The following is a 19,120-nucleotide window of genomic DNA, read 5'->3' as shown; positions in this document are numbered from 1 at the left end:
ACAAAGCCTGGCTGCTGGGACAATAAGCCACACCAAAAAGCAATCCAGCACGTGGTACAGCCAGGATTCCCATCCACTTTTCCACCCTAAAGCCCTGGAGGAGCTGGGCAGGAGCAGTTCCAGTGCAAAGCCCAGCCCTGGTGCCATCATCATCCTCTGTCCCATCGATTGCAGCCCCCCTGGCCCCAGCTCTAGCCCTTACAGTAGCAGTGTGCTGCCCCTCGGTGAGTTTGCGCTGCAGAAATACATTAATTAAAGAGAAACGACTGCAGGTGCCTTCCTGCTTTTTGGCTTTACAGATTTCTCCTGCACATCGAGGATCAATACTGCTGCCAATTACACCGTGGGTCTCCAGCCCCCCTTTTTGAGCTTCTTGGAGGGAAAAGCACTGCTAAACAGCGAAGTTCTCCACAAAGCTGGCAGTCCAGAGAGCTGGAATTACAGAGCGCAGCAGAGGAATGAGTCCTCAGAGAGCTGTCCCCATTCTGCATCCAGCCAGGGCTTCAGTGAGAGCAGCAGAGCTGACACAGGGCAGGCTCAGCCCCGTGGAGCTGCCTGCAACATCTTCACGGGGAGGGTTGCTCGGTGCTCGTGGTTTAATCCAGCTCTGAGAAACCACACCGCACTGGTTTGCTTTCCCCTTTTCCCTCCTCCTGTTGAAGAGCCCAGCAGGAAGCTGCTGCGAAGGCTGAGAGGTTGGGATCTGGATGTGCAGCTTGCAGCAAACACCGATTGCTGATATTCAATTTCCTGCCCTCGGTAATCCCTGCTCCTTCCCAGGGCCCTGAACCATCCATCTGCTGAGCCCAAGGGCTGAGCCTCACTGGGCCGCTCGGCTGAAAAATTCTCATTCCTGGTGGTGCTAAACGTGGCCAATCTGCGGGGGAAGAGGAAGAGCCAGAGCCACCCCAGTGAGCCCTTTGCAGCTTGCACTGGGACCATGCCCCAGCTGTCCCCCAGAGCCAGCTCAGGGGGCTCCCTGGATGGGTGGGGATGGGGTCCCTGCAGCTGGAGCTGGCTGGAGTGGGAATTGCTAAATATTGTTCTTCTGGAGGTGCAGGGGAGAGATGGGACCCCAGATCTCACCAGAGAGAGAGATGGGACCCCAAATCTCACACAGAGAGAGACAGGACCCCAAACCTCACACAGAGAGAGAGAGATGGGACCCCAAACCTCACACAGAGAGAGAGATGGGACCTCGAATCTCACAGAGAGAGAGATGGGACCCCAACTCTCACACCTGAGGGAGATGAGCATCCTGTACCCCGTGAGGGCCCTGCTTTGGCAGAACCAGGAGGGCTGATTGTGACAGTGACAGTCACTCTTTAGAACAAGTTAAATAAAGCAGATTTTTACCTGCGTAAGCCTGCAGCAAACTCAGGGCGGGGAGCACTCCAAGAATCCAAGAAGGAATGGGATCCAGTTGCTCTCAGGGCTCCTAAGCAGGGTCTGCAGCTCCAATAAAGGTGGCAGGTGATGGATGAGATTTCCTCCTGTTGTGGCACCAACACCAGACACTGTCAGTCCCTGAGGGGGTGGCCGGACCTTGCCCACAGCAGGAGCAGCCACAGGATTTTATGTCCTTGAGGAGGTGCCTGCTCCAGATGAAAATGGGAAGGGAATCCCTACAGAGCAGAGAGCCAACCCTCCACCCTCCCAGCCCCCAGCCCCAGCTACACATCATTCCCTGGAAGGAAACTCAGGAAATATTCCCTGGAAAGAAACTCAGGATGGCTGCTCAGCATTTACCCCAAAAATTCCAGTTCTCTCTCCCCTGCACTGGCTCACTCGCACAGAGAAGACAACAAACAAAGCAGGGAAGTCTCCTAATAGTTTTATTGTTCCTTAGATAACTGTGGATAGTACAAATTTTTCCTCTTAAAAAAAAAAAATTAATTACCTTCACACTTCCATAAACAAAGCTTCCCATGGGAATCTGCTGCCACAGAATCTCCACGGAAGCGATTTCCAACCACCATAATGCTATGTAGATAGATAACAGTAAGAGAATATTCCTGTAATTATCAACATGAAATTGGTTACCTGTGTATAAGGGTGAACACTGACCTTTTATTTTTTTTTTTTTTGCCTTTTTAGAAATGAAAAAAACCATCATTTATTAAATCCAAACTACATCATTGCATTTACAACATTCATTGCATAAACTGGACATACAAAGTTTTGCCACCTCTGGTAAATAACAGACATACATTATACAATATAGTTGCTGAATACATAAGTTCAAACAATATGGGTACAACAACTTGTTCATAATACATACTTAAACCATCGTGTTTAATAAGTTACTAAGACACAGATCCATGAGCTACTTCGGGTCTCAGCACAGTTAATCTAAGTGACAAGAACACAGTTGAGAGAGACAGTAGCTGCAATGGAAGGCAAAGAAAACTAACCTGTGATAGGTCTTGTTGAGACAGCCAGAGCTCCTCACGGGTCAGCTTCTCCCGCTTTTCCTTTCCACACATCCATCACAGCTGCCCGTGACGCCGGGGGAATGTCCATGCAAGCCACACACGGAGGAGAGCGAGGCTCCCGAGGGTGAACTTCCAACAGTCATTGCCTTACTGCTTGAGGATGTTCTCTAGGTTTGCTATCAGAACAGAAACAAAACAAAACCCCAAACTGAAGTGGTTCTCTGAGTGCAGTTCCAGCTGCAAGTACATGGTTACTCGTGAGTCTATAACACGGGGCCAGACTTCTAGAAATGTAGAGGTAATGCTGATCTGTCAGGCTTATGCTGAATAATCCTCCATGATGTTGGTCTTAATTTTGGCAGCTGTTTATATGTTTACTTATTTAAAGTATGTTCCCTTAATAGCATTTTTTTTAAATTAGTTTCTCCCTTTTTTCCTTTTTATTATTATTTTTTTTAAATTTTCACTTTAATTTATTTATTCTTCCCCTCCCCCCCCCAAGCCCAGTTTCTAACCAAGGCCGGGCTACAACTCGTCGGAGCGGATGACGTGGAAGAGGGTGACGTTGTACAGGATTTGATGCCCGTTGTTCCAGGCGTAGAGAGCCCGATCCTTGGGGTTGTAGTCCAACATGGAGATGTGGGAGTACTTGTTCTGGAAGGGGATGTCGATGTACTCGTAGGTGGAGGCGTTGGTCTGGTAGGCGTAGTGCACCTTGGTGCCGCCCGAGTAGCCGTTGGTGACGTAGAGCGTGCCGCAGATGATGAAGGCCTCGCCGGCGCTGCGTTTCGGGTAGCTGGTGTTCCAGGTCTGCAGGCTCTGCAGCGTGTTGGGGTCCAGCTTGCTGATGACGATGTTGCCGGCGTTCTGGTTGGTGGCGTAGACGGCCCAGAGCCCGTTCTCGTCCACCATGAGGTCGATGTCGGAGTGGCCGCCCCAGGCGTAGTGGTACATGTTGTTGTAGCCGGCGTAGTCCAGGCTGCGCGTCTTGAGGATGGTCTCCGTCTTCAAGTCGAACCTGATGATGATGTGGCTTTGGTATTTGTTGAAGTAGATGGAGCCGTTGTAGACCACCTGGCCCGTGCCCGACCAGGGGTGGGGCAGGCGGTGGGAGGTGAAGTTGTCGGTGTTCATGAAATCCGCCATGGATTTGTACTCGCGGACGAAGCGGTTGTTGTGGTAGCTGTCCATGTACCAAACCTGCACGAGGCAAACGCGGGCGGGTTAGGGATTGAAATCCACAGCCAGGACTCGTGGAATCGTCATTAAAATGGTTTGGAATGGAGATTAAAACCCAGCCCTGCCAAGGACACCTTCCACCAGAGCAGGCTGCTCCAAATCCCGACCCATCCGGCCTTGAATCCAGCCAACATCTGTCACCTACATCCAGAAATAACCCCAATTTCTGGACCCCCAAATCAGCCACGAAATCAAAGCTTTCCCTGCGGGATAACCTGATATCTCCTTGGCTTAAGTGCTCCCCTGGGAATGCTGGTGGCTGGCACCGCCCTCCCTTCCCGAGGGCAATTAGCAGCTTTTCCCTGGCTAAACCCAGCATTTTCCGTGCTGCTGCTGCTTTTGCTTCCCGCGATAGCACTCAGTAAATTACAGCAGCTGCTGTGCACAACTCCATTAATTTGGAATGCGGGAGCGAGGGATGCAATCACTCATTGTCAGGCAAATTCAAGCAAAAAGTCCATATTGGTTTAAAAATCATACGCTGCTGCATCAAAAGCTTAAAGCGAGGCTGCTGAAATATAAGAGACAAAGACATCTAAATCTTGCTCTGGTAGATTGGGGAGAGATTTTAGATCATCATTTAAGTGCCAGTTCACTGGGGACACTGTCTAGACTCCTTAAAAAAAAAAAAAAAAAAAGCTTTTGTTATATGAAACCAATTCCGAGGCAAATGACCAAGCTGTGCAGTTAATATCCACAAGAAATACCCAGCCAGCCACTGACATTCTGGATGCAGTTGCTGCCTGAAAATGAGAGAGCTGCTTTCTGTAAGAGCCATTTAGGAAGGAGAAAAGGTAAATTTAGGAAGGAGAAAAAGTATATTTAGGAAGGAGAAAAGGTAAATTTAGGAAGGAGAAAAGGTAAATTTAGCAAGAGGGAAGCCTTGAAGGCTGCAGATTTGGGTGATGTAGTGCAGATTTCTTCTGCAAACCCCTTGCAAAATCTGACAGCTCCGTGTCTGGAGTGTGATCATCAGTCTTTGAGAAGGGCAGCCCAACATTTGGCTGCTGCCTTTGGGAAGTCAACTGGGGTCTCCAGAAACTTTGTGGAGGGAATTTCAGCCTTCTGTCATTGCTTCCCTGGAAAGGCTGCCGAGGTGGGGAATGGACGGGTGGCAAAAGGCTCTGACCCTCAGCCACAAACCTTGGTGGGTTTGGGGGTGGCTGCAAAAGCACCAGAGAACAGCCGGAGCTGGAAATGAAACTTCAGCTGAACCAGTTTGGGAAATTAAAGGGGAAAAAATGTCCAAAACATGACTCTCTCTTTGTTGCTTCCATTTCATCATCTGGTATTAAAAATTCAACATGCAAATGTGTTGTGCTCAGTTTTTAAAGCTCAGCAGAGCCCTGTGTCACCATGCAGGGGCTGCAGGACCCAAGAGCATTCCAAGCTCTGGAAAAGCAGGGATTGATGGATGAACGATGTCCCGTCACAGCAGCTGGCTCTGAGCAACCTCCTCCTGCCCACACACAGCAATCCCAGCTCTCAGCATCCACCTGCTGCTCCCACAGCACTCACAAATCTCTCCCCGGTTGTGTTCTGTGGTTTCATGACATGAACAAACGATCACAGGAGCACCAAACCCTCCTGGGGCTCGGGGACAGGAGCTGGGGATGATAAACTGCCCATCTCTGCCCGTCCTCGCTTTCCCGCTCTGCTGAGCAGCCCATGGAGTTCACCTAATGGTGTGTTCCTAATAAAATTCCCAGCAGGTTTTAGATATTAAATACACAGAGAGGCTTGGGGAGCTCCAGCTCCAGTTTGCAGCCTACTTGTACAACAAAAATGCGCTGCAGAAAAAGGCATGGCTGAAAAAAATACTGAGAAATAGTGGTTTGAGACAAAACTCTCTGAAGACACGGGAGGATCTTTAGCATCCGAACCACCAGCTTCAGCTGAAAATTGTCCTGGTGCCGAGGGAAGCAGCAAGCACAGCCTGAAGGGGACAATTCTGTGCCTTCTCTTGAGCAAAACGGGACGTGATGTGGGTAAAACCTTCCCATCTCACCTCTAAGCAGGGTTTTATTTGGGCTGGAGGTGAAATTTTGCTTAATAACTGTAAAATATGGAGGTGCTGAATTGGGGAACCAGTGCCAACCAGTTGGCTGCTGGAGGGAAAGAGCCTGACAACTCAAGTCACCTTCAAAGAAACCAGCCAGGGGTGACTTCTCCAGAGCATCCCTTGTCCTCTCTCAGCTACAGAGCTGATGCCAGGGCACAGATCCCAAAATAGGTGCCCTGATCCAGCCCTTGCTGGTGCCTTTATCCTTTGAAGGATGCTGCATGCAGGAGGGAATTACAGGCAGCCAAGCTTTCTGCTTTTTGTTTTGTTTTGCTGCCTGCAAATCCTCAGCAAACACTCAAGATATTTTCCATTCCATCAGTCATGGGGAGCTGGGATTGATTTTCAGCCAGTTATTGGCCTCCTACCTCCTTGGGATCAAAATTGAATGGTCTGAATGGAAAAAAAAAATAAAAGACCAAAACAAAGCAAAGCAAATCTCTCTCTCTGGCTGCAGTCAGTTAATTCCTCACAACAATGGAGGTGGAGGATGGAGGGCAAATGCGGGCAGATGACATTATCAGAGGTGCTGGCAGCAGAAGAGCAGCAGGGACCAGGAGCAGGGGTCCCTCTGCTCAGCCCCAGCTCCCTCCTGGCTGCCAAACACAGATTAGAAACCCAATGCTTGTTTTTTTTTTTTTTTTGCCACACAGACCTCGTGGTGACAATTGTGAGCCCATGGACCCTCATCACTGAGTTTCACCTGCCCAGGAAAGGGAGCAGAGCAGGGGCTGCTCAACTTCCCCTCCCTGGGGGACGCTCAGCCCCTGCTGCTGCCAGCAGAGCCCTGTGGGGTGGATGAGGACATCCCCCAGGTTTCCCAGGGCACGGTGATGAATATTCACTGTCCTCAGCCCCACGGGTGATGCTGTCACACTCTTACCTTGTTCTCTCCCTCAGGAGCCAGAGGATCCGTCATCCACGAGCCAAAGCGGGACCCCGAGGTTTTAATTGTGATCGGGTCACTTATTCCCGTCAGCTTCCCACAGGCTGGAAAAGAGGGGAAGGCTGGTGAGCACCACGACAGCCCCTGAGGGGCACCGGCACCATCCCACCCTCTCTGTGCCCTGCTGAGGCTCGGCTTCGTTACAGGGAACCAGGGCAGGAGCCAGCGTGGGATGCTTTTGTTTGTTTCACACCTCTTAATGACAACTGTCCTTATCGCTGTCGCCAAGAACAGGAGCTCTGCTGGAGCAGCCGAGGGGCACAGAATGGAGGATGAGAGCAGCAGGCAGGTGCAGGAAGGAGCTGCTCTGATCCAGCGGCTGCAGCCAAGATAAAAAGGCGGCCGTGGCTCTTCCAGCCCTGCTGGAAACGTGCGTTTGTTACAGGTTACGCAGAGGAGAGAAAAGAGGAAGGTGGAAAATGGCCCACAATATAAATCTCCTCCCAGCAAACCAGCCTCTTTCCCTGTTGCCCCTCGTGCTGCACACTCGGGAGACGCTGGTGCATCCTCCAGCCAGCTCTGGGACAGGAGCCCAGCACAGCAGGATGAAGGTGGGAGCATCCTGAGGATCCTGCCCAGCTCAGCCTCACCAGCACAGGGATGGGCAGGGCACTGTGAGCCAGGGGTGAGGTGCACCCAGGTGCTCCAAATCTGCCGAATTCAGGGAGCCAGCTCAGCTCCGTGCTGGGTTTTTGAGCCCTAAATATCATTTCCCAGCCCTGGCTCTGTCCCAGCACCTCTCTGGGGCTGTCCATGGATCTGGAATGCTGCAGGCCCAGCACAGAAGGTGCAGCCACATCCCTTTTCCCAGCAATATCCCCAAGTTTCAGCAAAGCTGCCACTCTGGTTCCCTGCCCCACCAAAATCCAACGTGAGTGCAGTGAGGAGTGACAGGGGAGGAGATGAAGATGCCTCGGGAGGGACTGGGCTGGTGGGGGATGTCCTGTTGGCCAGGGGGAGCTCATTTAAAACCCAGCCACATCCAGAGCAGAGGCAGTGGGGGACAGCCAGCACCTGGAGTTCAGGAGGTGTTTCCTGAGCTCTCCTTTTTGATGTAGGAGCCTCTGGCAGGCTGGGGAAGGGGAAGGTGGCAGTGCTAGGGTGGGGAAGCTGCTCTGGGCGCTGTGCTGGAGCTGCACTGCAGTACCTGCTCAGCAGGACCCAGGGCTGGGCTGCGGGTGGGAGCCCCTGCAGGTGCTGCTGGAACGCGGGGAGAGCTCTGCCAGCTCAGGACAAGGTCATCCTGCTCCAAATTACCAAGTAAAATCATAGGATGGTTTGTTATTAAGGACCATTAAAGGTTGTTTAGTCCAGCCCCCTGCAATGAGCAGGGATGTCTTCAACCAGATCAGGTTGCTGTCCAACCTGACCTTCACAGAATCATAGATTTTACACCCTGAGCACTTCCAGAACTCTGCAATCCCTCTCAGCTGCCTCTCACCTTGGCCTGTTCTCACCTGCATTGTAATTCCTGATCAGACACGTCCACCTGCCTCAGCCTGGAGCTGTGGCCAAAGGGATCCCCTTAGCCCAGGGCAGAAAACAGAGGAAGAAATTCCTGATGAGCACCAGCAGGACACGACCAAGGGCACCATCAGTGCCCCCACCGCCTCCAGACCCAGGCAGATCAAGAGAGATGCCCCCAAAAAGCAAAGCTTTGCTGAGACACAAGGCACAGGAATTTGCCCTCCTGCCTGCTGCACTCCAAACCTCCCATCTCAGAGGGAGAGCAAAGAGATGCAATGGGTTAAAAGAACAAATTTTAATGTCTTGCAGGGGTCCAGCCTTCCCCTAATCCCAGATCTGCCTTCCATTATCACAGCCCTACATTGCTGTCACTTTATCTCTTCCTCCCATTTCCCTGGAAAGGAGCGTGCTATAAAAGCTCATTGATTAAAAAAAAAAACAAAACCAAACAAAAACAAACAACCAAACAGTTTAAAAAAAAAAGCAGCAGCAGCTGATAAGGGTAAAGCAGTGTTGTTTGCAACATCTCCTACAACGTTTAGCTAGAGGAACACACAGGCCAGCTCCTCAGCAATGCAGGAGGGTTCTTCTCTCTCCTGCTGTAAACCCATCCCAGGCTGCTGGGGGGAACTGAACACGGATTTTTGAAGATCCCGAGTTAGCTTTGCTGGGTTGGCCACCCAGGCATGGACAACTCCAGCCCCTGGGATCCTCACCCACCTGAGGAGATGCACAGCACACCTGCAATATCAGCAGCTGAGCCTTTTGCAAGCCCCCCTGTCCTGTCAGATGGGATTCTCTGGGAATTCCAGGTCACTCAGGGACAGCTGTGCCACAGAAAATCCCACCCTGGTGCTCAGCCAGGAGTCCAGGACAGGGAGGAGCAGATTTTAGGGCCTCACAGAGGAGCTGCTTTCACTCCTCTTCACCCAGAGCTATTGAGATCCTTTCTCCTGGCCACCAGTCAGCCTTTTCCCAAGTGTCCCTCTGTCCTGCACCCTGCCATGAAATGCATCCCCACACAGCCCCTTCCTTCAGCTGCACGAGGAAATTTCCAGCAGGCGCGGCTCTCCCCTCCTCCCAGGGTGCCACCACCTCCTCTCCAGCTCTGCATCCTGCCCACAAGTCCTGCTTGGCAGCTCCCGGCAGCTCCTCCACCAACGCACGGGCACCAGCTCCTTCTGGGCTCGGTGGTTCTGCTGCAGGCTGGGATCCTGCCCTGCTCCAGCTTCCCAGGGAGCCAAGGACTGATCCCCATCCCAATCCCAATCCCCATCCCAATCCCAGCTCTCCAGGCAGGGATGGGGCTGTGGCAGCTCAGCTGGGCCTGCATCTTGCCTCTGTTGCCTGGGTGGGAACACCCCATCCCAAAACCATCAGGGATGGCTCCATCCCCATCCCAAAACCATCAGGGATGGCTCCATCCTATCCCAAAACCATCAGGGATGGCTCCATCCCATCCCAAACCCAACAGGGATGGCTCCATCCCCATCCCAAAACCATCAGGGATGGCTCCATCCTATCCCAAAACCATCAGGGATGGCTCCATCCCATCCCAAAACCAACAGGGATGGGCCTCCATCCCCAAAACCTTCAGGCTCCATCTCCAAACCATCAGGGATGGCTCCATTCCATCCAAATCCATCAGGGATGGCTCCATCCCCATCCCTGCACCAGGATTTTTCCCAAGGAAATCTTGTCCTGCCCGAGTTAATTCCCCCTAGATCCAAGGCGTGCCAACCCCCTGCACCTCCTCTTAGGAACATTAATGGAAAGGCTAAAATCCCTGTACAAATGGGGATCTTTAGGAGTGTAAACAGAAACACAGATTGAAGCTGCCATTATTGATTTTTTTTTCCCCTCCACACACATGCCAGGGTCAGGAAGTGTTTTCACTATCGATCCATCAATAATGCTTAGGAAACCCAAAATGCAAACCAGGGCCTTGGCTAAGGAAAAGGCGCTGCCAAGGCTCAGAGCTCCCTGGGAGAGGTGAACTGGGTGGGAACGTGGCACATCCAGCCCCCTGCGCTTGTTGCAGCAGCTCCCTGACCCTGTTTGGGGTGCACACACTGCAGGGGAGCAGCAAATCCCAGCTAGAACCTTCTCCTTGAGGCATCAGTGAGCCCAGCTGAGCAGAAAACCTGCAGCAAAGTGAAATCCTCAGCAATCAGGGCCTCATTGTGTGGCAGCAAAGCATTTGTAAGGCTGTTATCTGAATTTAACTCAATTAGCAACCATTTCCAGTGGTTTACACACCAGAGAGATAAACAGCATTGGAAATTCAATCCGAGCTGTTTCTTTTAAGTGACCAAATAAATCAGCTTCCCGAGTGAGCAGCAAATCCTCTGGGATGAGCCCGTGGGAGGCACAGAATCCATCTCTGTGGGCACCCAGGGCTGCTGCAAAAGAGCTGCCCTGACCCCAGAGAGTGAGCAAGGGCAGGAAGAAGCCAAAAAGCCCAGCTAAAGACTCAAAAACATTTTAAAAAACACCCAAAAGTTCCTAGACGAGGTTACCTGCAGGAGCTCAGCATCCCTACCTGCCTCCTTCTTACCTGGGCTGCTGGTCCCAGCTGGACCTGAGCGTGAAGGGCTGGGATGAGCAGAAAGGGTTAATGGTCCAAGAGCAAATTCTAATTTTTTGGAGCCCTGAATGGTTTGGGAGCTACTCCTTAAAGCCTGCCCAGAGTCAGGGAGGATTGTCCCAGCTTCCCTGGTTGGAGAGGGGCTGGGGGGGACAGGATGGCTTTGTTTAAACAACTGTCCCCAAGTCGGAAGTCTCAAATCCCTGCTCCTGCTGCTGCTCCCTCTCCCTGTGACCCACAGCTCCTCCTCATCTTCAAGGGATGGGCTGAAGGCTCTTGGGTGCAGCAAGGGGACCCCTCCTTGGGCACCTTCTCCTCTGCCTTCAGCAGGGGAGGGATGAGAGGATCCATCTGCAGGGGATGTGGGGCTGCCAGAAGGTCTCTGTGTGCCCTTGGTGCACCCCACCCTCCTGGGCCTGTTCTCCTTTCTTATCTTTCCTTCTTATCTCTTCATCCTTCCTTATCTTCCCGCTGCACCTAAAGCTCCAGGAACTGGGGACCAAGTCACTCCAGCCCAGCCCATTCCTGTCCCTGTTAGGCTTCCAGGGGGAAGTTCAGGAGGGTGAGGGCAAGGTCAGAATTTCCCTCCTTGCCCAACCCTGCTGCCCTCCCTGTGACTATCACGGGCTGAGGGGAGGGACAAGAAAGGGGACGAAAGCCCCAGCCTGTCCTGCTCCCAAACCAAACCTGGGGCACCAGCACTCATTAATTAATGAGAAATCAAACTCTGATCTCTCTTGGCCAGGGGGGTTTTACCTGTCCCAAGGGTGCCACCTCAGTGCCTGACTTGTTCAAACACTCTGAGCATCCACATTTAAATGGGAATTTTACTCTCCGGGGGAGATGGAGCCTGCAAGGGATGTCCAAGGAACCAGAGGATGGAAATGCAGAAGGAAGGGAGGGGAGGTGGCTGCTCACAGTGTGGAGGCATCTAGAAACAAGCAAAAGCAACCCCAGCAGCAGAGCCAAGAGAGAAACAAAGCGTTACCTTGCCAAGGATATCAAGTGCTCAGAAGAGATCTGATCTTCGGTGAAGTTACCTGAGAGTGTAATTTCGTATGTGCTACCAAAATAGACTGCAGAGCAGTTAATGTGTTTGGATTATCTAAATGGCGTGGCAAGAAAGTCAATAATGGAAGGAGAAATTAAATCAAGTCAGAGCTGGCCCAACAAATGGTGCAGAGAGTCCTCGCAGCTGTGGAAGGCAGTGGCCTCCTCCTTCCCCCTGTGTCTGGGGTCACGCGTTGGGTTTGGCGGCAGCTGAGCCTCCCCACAACAGCCCCAGGAGTTTCGGTCAATTCCAACCCTCTGGATGAGGTCAGAGATGAGTCCCTGGTGGATTAACAGCAGCCTGGTGGAAATGGCTCCCTGCTCCCTCGGGGGGTGGGAGAGGGAGGATTTGCATCCCGCGCAGGGGCAGGACCACACCGCGCCCCAGCTCCTCATGCTCTGCTCCGGGGGGATTGGCAAGATGCAAAAAAAAGAAAGGAAACCGAGGGAAACCGAGGCACAGCCCCACACCCCCCACCACGAGCAGAGCCCTTTGCTGACGGACCAGGTCCAGGGATGCAGAAGCAAAAGGGGTGCAAGTGTTGGCTTTGCATAAGCGTGAGCTGCCACTTATGCAAGCGCCACCCACACGCCCGCTCCGCTCCGGGGAGAGGAGAGGAGGATCCTGAAGCGCTCACACCACGAGCAGCATTGCTCCTGCCAGTAATCCTGGGCAGGACTACTCCCAGGAGGAATGCTCCTGGCGGCATAACTCTTGGCAGGATCGCCCCTGGCTGTGTGGAGCTCATCCCTCGCGGCCGGGCACGGCACCAGATGTCCAGCGGGGCATCTCTGCCTCCGGCCGGGATGCGTGCGTTGGCGCCGGTGGCATTTGGAGCCACCATGGTGGTTCTGAGCCTACCTAATTTTTGCATGCATGCACGAAGCCTTTCTTCAAGATTTGACACTCTGTTCTGAAGCTCTTCGTAGTCATAGGCGCCAATCTCCTCCTGGAGTTCGTTTAGAACTGACGTCAGATTCTGGACCTCCTCTTTAAACTGCAATACCAATTTGGCATCGGCTTTGTACTCTTCCAACACTGGTATCAAAGGCCTAAGTTCCTCCATTTTCGCTTTTATTGCCTGCAAGGTTAAAATAAGCTCGGTTCAGTGCTATGCGTGCAAAAATCTGCAACACTCTGCCTTGACCTGGGTGCTTCCTATGGGAGCGAAATGTTCACATATCCCACAATTATTAGCATTAAAATTAGCTCAATTATTATTTTTGGTCCGAATGATGTCTTGGCAAGAACATATTAAACAGGCTGCAGAACACCAAAATATTTGGGAAAGGCCTTTATTTGTCATTTTTAGAATGCAACATCTTAGGGTTACATGCTTCAGATCACATACACAAAGAGTTGTTGTTGTTTTTTTTTTTTCTTTTTTTTCTTTCCAAAAAAATAAAAGAAAATAAGATATATATGCATTGACAAGGGTTTCAAACTATTCATGAAATGCATCTACAATTGCATGCAAAGGAAGATCTCGGTTGTGTGGTTCAAGGTTCCTTAGTGAGATATGGTGCTAATTTGGAAAATAATCAAAAAAATCAATGCATGGTGCAAAATGCTCTGTGGCCCTCTTTTCATGGTTACATGGGAGTGAACTGCTTCTTCAGTCACTGCAGCATTGAAAAAACTTGCTTTTTAGTTAGCCCTGTAAGCAAGAAAATGAAATACTGTTGAGGATCTAGCTCACTAACCTGCCTTATATAGATAGCCATTCATAGACAAATACTCTAACGGCACTAAAGAGAGAAAAAAAAACCAACACAAGAGCTCCAAAGCACTCACAGTTTAATGCTGGCATTAGCAGGAACAAAATGCTGTGGCTGTTCTTTCAAATGCTGCTTTGGCAGCAAATTAGACAAAAAATTCCTCACTGGTTTCAAGCACGGAACAGAAAAATAAAATTCATTATCAGATGGGTTTTGCAGAAATGATTTTTTAAATTTTTTTTTTCTTTTTGCTCATTTAAGGCTCAGAATGCAGCATTTTGTTGCAGATGCTTTGCTCCAGCAGCTAATGAGTAGACATTAATATGCATGCACCTACCCGTTAATGAAGCGTGTTAGAACACCCAAAATCCCTGGTGCTGCTCAAATTACAGTGGCCAAGCTCCCAGCACCCAGGGCTGTGACATCTGCCTGTGTCCTGAAGCTTTTTGGGGCTGAACAGGATTGGGGATTCCTCCTCAGCCTCCTTCCCTTCCATCCCCTCCTATCTAAGCCACGAGGTTTTTTTCCCTCCTGTGCTCTGCACGTGGGGAATATTTTAATTTTATTTCATTTCAAGTTCCCTGGCAGGCAATGGGGAGGGTTGAACTCATCAGAATGGTGGAGGGGGGAAAACAATAATAACTGAAATAAAGAAATAATTAAATAAAAGAAACTCGTGCTCAAGTCCTTCCATCCAGACTGCAGAGCTAAATTTAGGGTCCTGCAGTAACTGGAGATGGGGAGCGGAGGAGGTGGAGTTGGTGAAAAGTTTTAAGAACCATCTTCCCAGCTTTTTATGAGGTAATCGTGGTATTTCAGTATTTAGCATTTTAAAAAATCTGCTTTAAAATACCAGCCAGTTGCCTGCAAACGAGGGTGGGAATCAGCTGGGTGGCTGATCAGAAAAGTCCCCAAATTCCACCAGAAATCTCTTCCGTTTGATTTTTTTATATCTATTAACCCACAGCACTGCTAAACTTTAAGACTCCAGTATTGCTCAGAACATCTTTTTGGCAATTTCATTCATCCTCAAGCGACTTCCTGAGGGTTTGGCCACTGCTCCCAGTGCCAGCTGCATCCCAGAGGCTGCAGCTCCTCTCCCCCTCTGCCCAGCACCAGGACACCACACAAAACCCCATCAGAAGGTGCTGCCTCTGCTGCCAACACCCAAAATTGGACAAAATCCTGGAGATGTGCAGGTTGCCAGCCTGAGGACAGCTCTAATCATTGTATTTTTTTGGGTATTTTTTCAGGAGGGGTGATGTTTGATTGATGAGCTCCTTTCTCCAGCCACCCCCAGGGGAGATGGGGTTTGGTGAGCGCCCGCTGTGGTTTGTGCTGCAGGAATGCTAAGGGAGCCCCAGTTCCTGGTCTTTTTTCCCCAAGAAACGGGTGCTGGGCATGGCATGGAGAAGCTGCCTGGCCACAGAGGGGAACCCACCTCACCCAGAGCTCACCCGGAGCTCGGGTGTCTCCCTGCAGACCCCCCTGATGGAATCACCCTGCACCGCCCTATTTCGGGCACCCCCAGGTGGGTGTGGGAACACGGGGTTTGTGCTTTTACCCTATAACACGAGGCAGGGCTGAGGATGTGAGGCCACAGCCTGGATCTGGCCGTGCTTTGGGCAGGAAGGAGCCCGCAGCTGGGCTCCCCCGATGGCAGCCAGGGCCACAGTGCCGTGCCCATCCCCACAATTCCCCGGCCGCGGCTCCCGAAGCGGTTTGGAAATCAGACCTACCTTAAACTGCCTTGCCAGGTGCTGCTTGTGGCTTTCTTCCACTTGCTTAAATTTGGATTCCAGTCCCCTCATCTGGTTTTCCATCTTCTCCACGTACTGTAGGTCTCTCTGAGTCCTCCTGTCCAACACCTCTATCGACTGGGACATGTTTTGCACCTGCCAAACGAGAAGGGACTCATTAAGAAGGTGCTGCCAGCAGCGAGGCAGCCCCCCTTGCATCCCAAGGCTGACCTTTCCCACACGCTCAGCACAGCTAAAGGGCAATCAGCCCATGCATTATTTACTGCCTCATCAACAGCAGCTCCCAGGTTACCACCCCGTGCTCTAAAACACAGCAAAACTGGTTTCATAAACGATTTTTTTTTCCTGTAGAGAAGGATTCAGCAATCTGACATGGAAATGAGGGGCGTAGTTGAGGTTAAACTCGGGCTGGCCTCCCTGACAGGCACCTGCTGCGGCACGAGGAGAGCTCAGAGGTGACAGCAGCACACCTGGCTGCGAGGAAAAGCTCCTGCCCAGGTGCACATTTCTATCTCCTCGTGAGCGCAAACCTCAGAACCCGCCAGCACAACTTCATTATCCACCCAGCCTGCTCCGACAGCATCTGCCACAACCAACCCAGCGGCAGGGAGGGCATCCTGGAGCCGGGGAGTGCCGGGCACAGGTGGCACCCCAGCGGTGCCCTCCTGCCCGGGAGGTGCAGCTCCGGAGCCGGGCGGTGCCGCGTTCCGCGGAGCCCATCTGGCCCCGCCGGGGAATGATGCAGGGAGCCTGGCTGGGCTGCCGGTGAGAAACGAGCTGGAGGTGTGAGGAGGGGAGGGGAACGCCAGCGAGGCTGACCTGCTTTTGAAGGTTGGCTGCCATCTGATTTATTAAGATATTCCCCCCTGTTTTCCAGGCTGGGAGAGGTGGAACGGGCTCTGACGTCAGCTCCTATTTAGCACCGAGCCATATTTAAGGGCTCTGCAGCGGGGCCGGACGTGTTTGTCCCACGGTGGGGACGTGACAGGGCTCAGCCCACGGGTGCTGCTCCTGCCACCGCCACGTCACCCCAGCAGTGCCACCGCCGCGATGACGTCCGTGGGTAGAGTGAATCAGGCACCCAGCCTGCTGCTGCTGCTGCTGCTGCGTCAGGGCCTTGCTCCAGAGCCAGCCTGCTCACATCCTGCTCCCAGCCGGATCCCAGACTGATCCCAAACTGATCCCATCCTATTCCCAGCCTGCTCACATCCTGCTCCCAGCCTGATCCCAGCCTGATCCCAGCCTGATCCCAGCCTGCTCACATCCTGCTCCCAGCCTGATCCCAAACTGATCCCAAACTGATCCCAGCCTATTCCCAGCCTGCTCACATCCTGCTCCCATCCTGCTCCCAGCCTGATCCCAGCCTATTCCCATTCTGCTCCCAGCTTGATCCCATCCTGCTCCCATCCTGCTCAGCTGTGGGTGGCTGAGCCAGCCCTGTCCCTGTGGATCTGCTCCCCAGATGGATGGATGGATGGATGGATGGATGGATGGGTGCCACATCCGCTCCTGTCACGGTAGCCAAGCTGGCGTGGGGAAGGAAGGAGTGTTGAAAATCCCACATTTCCTCTGGCAAATCCCACATTTCCTCTGGCAAATCCCACTGTGGTGGGCTGGGACTTACCTGGAGTGGCAGAGCGAGGGCACGGCAGGACACCCGCGCGGGGCAAATGCCAAGGGTGCCCCTCCAGCTTGGAAAAACCATCACAGTGCCCGTTGCTCATGCAGGATGACACTGAAACTATTGCAGGGAGCTATTAAAAATGAATGGATGACCTGTGTGGCAAAGGCCAGCCGGCTTTGGAGTGTTCTGTACAACTGCTCCGGGGGCCAGAGTGTTCCTCAGCAAAGGTGAAGCTATTTGTGGTCTCTGAGCCTCAGAGATGAACCAGCGGCACCCTGACCTCCCCAGGACCTGCTCAGGGAGGTGTGAGGAGCAGGGAAGTGCAGAACAAGGTTCGGAGGAGAAAAGAGCAAACCTGAGCTCAGCCAGAGCCTGGTCAGCTCCCATTAAGCTGTGCCTACTGCAGGGAATGTCAGCTCTCAGTGGGTGTTAATTCACCTGGGCTGCGTGTGGAGGAGTTTGAAGACCTCTCTGTGCCCTGAGGCAGGAGAAGAGAAGCCTTAGACAAGCATGGCTGGGCTGCCAAGCTACTTTTATTCCAGTTATCCAGCCTATCCTTCGAGTCGAGCAGCAGAATGGTTCAAGGAGCAGAGAGAGGGATGACTTGTAGGGCTCATGCAAAATTAATCCCATTTATTCCACTAGTGCCTAACCCCAGCTGCAAATAATCAGAAAAGAGCATTTCTGTAATGACAGACCAATACCTGAGTCTGCCGAGTAAAATTTTGGGAGGCTCCTTAAGCTCTTTCTCAGGTGGTGGGAAGGGAGAGCTCTCTCAGAGCATCTCGCCCAGGCTGCTGCCCTCAAACACCTCTGGAATGCTTCTGCTCCTCCCTGAAGCGCAGGAAAACAACCTCCTCACGTGCCTCAAACGAGCCGCTGTGCTATCCTGGGGTGGATTTCACAAGCCCAGAGTGGGTATTTGTTGCCTTGTGTTGTTCTCCATCGGGCAAGATCCTGGGCAGATTGGTAGGGAGTGAGCCTGAGATCCCTGCCAGCCCCAGGGCTCCAGCAGCCCAGGATCTGCCTGTTTTCCCCCATTAGCATATTATGCCCTTGATCCAGCAAAGTACTTTGGCACATGATTAGGTTTCAATGAGCCTGTTGGAGCTCGGGCTGAAGCATGTTCAGAAGTGCTCTAATGAACTCAGGCCCAAGGATAGTGCCTCTTAAATTCCCTCAGCTCCATCCATCAGCTGCGCTCCTCCAGCCTCGCCTGAAAATGCTTTTTGCCTCCTCTCTCAGCCTGAAACCTCATTTTCACCAAGATAATGTGAGACAGGTACCTGTGGCTGTCTGGGGGAAAAAGAGTTATTTTTAGCAGTTGAAATAGGAAATTAATTCAAATGAAGCTTCCAGTGCTGCTCTTGTCATCCTGTTTGAGGAGCTGATTCACAATTAAACCAGAGTCACAGGGAGTCAGCACTGGCCTGATGACCTCAGTGAGGTTTATGAGGCCAAATCCAAGGTTTAAACCCTGCTCAAGCTTCCCTGTGCCTTTCCTGGCAGCTCCAAAAGGGCTGTTCTGAGCCCAGCTCTGGGCTTTCAGCTGGGATGAACCTTCAGCCTTGGGGAGCTGCACAAACCGATGGAGCCACAGCAAGAGGAATCTTGAGGGAGATTTTCAAGGTCTAGGGGGAAAACCAGCAGAGAAATGGACTCAGCTGGTGGCTCAGGAAATGAAAAATTCATCTGATAAGGTTTGCAGGAGGCAGGGACGGCTGAGAAGAGATGTCACTGTCCCCCTGCACACACCTGGGAGTGACCATCAGAGGAACAGAGAGAACTGTTAAATCTGGAAATCAGCACTGGCTGAGAGGGAGGATTGGCAGGAAACCAGAAATGGTTTCAGCAGCAGAGGAGGAAGTTGTCCCTGATAACAGGGCCAGAACAAATAAAGAAATCAATCAATCAATCACATTCTGTTTGGAGATCAAACACAATCTGATGATGAGCAGGACCGAGGTGATGTCTTGGTTTGGGCGCAGTCCAAGGGCTGGACTCAGCACCTGCCACGTGTGAGGCTGGAAGGACTCCGTGTGCCCCGGCCAAGGATGAGCTCAGACACCTCGAGTGGCAAACCACGGGCTGAACACTCTGTGCAGCCTGAGCAGCCCTGGCTGCCCTCCCCTCCCCTCTTTAACCTGTCAGGATGCCCAGCACTCCTTCCCAGCCACAGGAGCTGCGGTTCCTACACACACCCTCATCCCCGAGCACGGGTGGATGGCAGC

At 52.1% G+C, this 19,120-nt stretch overlaps 1 protein-coding gene across 3 annotated transcripts in view; it reads right to left on the bottom strand.

The window, feature by feature from the left end:
* Positions 1 to 1,817: 1,817 nt before the first annotated feature.
* The window catches only part of OLFM1 (olfactomedin 1), a 34,047-nt gene continuing 16,744 nt past the window's right edge, over positions 1,818 to 19,120 (bottom strand). For 2 of the 3 annotated variants that reach the window (XM_038156431.1, XM_038156429.1), the window contains exons 3-6: positions 15,245 to 15,400; positions 12,649 to 12,868; positions 6,620 to 6,726; positions 1,818 to 3,635 (exon numbers count right to left, since the gene is read on the bottom strand). In XM_038156431.1, the coding sequence (XP_038012359.1) occupies positions 2,961 to 3,635; positions 6,620 to 6,726; positions 12,649 to 12,868; positions 15,245 to 15,400 (1,158 nt within the window). In that variant the 3' untranslated portion in view covers positions 1,818 to 2,960. The remainder of the gene's footprint in view (positions 3,636 to 6,619; positions 6,727 to 12,648; positions 12,869 to 15,244; positions 15,401 to 19,120) is intronic. The other variant, XM_038156430.1, reaches the window with a different exon arrangement.

Source organism: Motacilla alba, chromosome 17 (assembly GCF_015832195.1).
Source record: "Motacilla alba alba isolate MOTALB_02 chromosome 17, Motacilla_alba_V1.0_pri, whole genome shotgun sequence".
In the NCBI taxonomy this organism is placed as follows: Eukaryota; Metazoa; Chordata; class Aves; order Passeriformes; family Motacillidae; genus Motacilla; species Motacilla alba.
The sequence above is the reverse complement of the archived record's forward strand: the minus strand, read 5'-3'. Positions and strand labels throughout refer to the sequence as shown.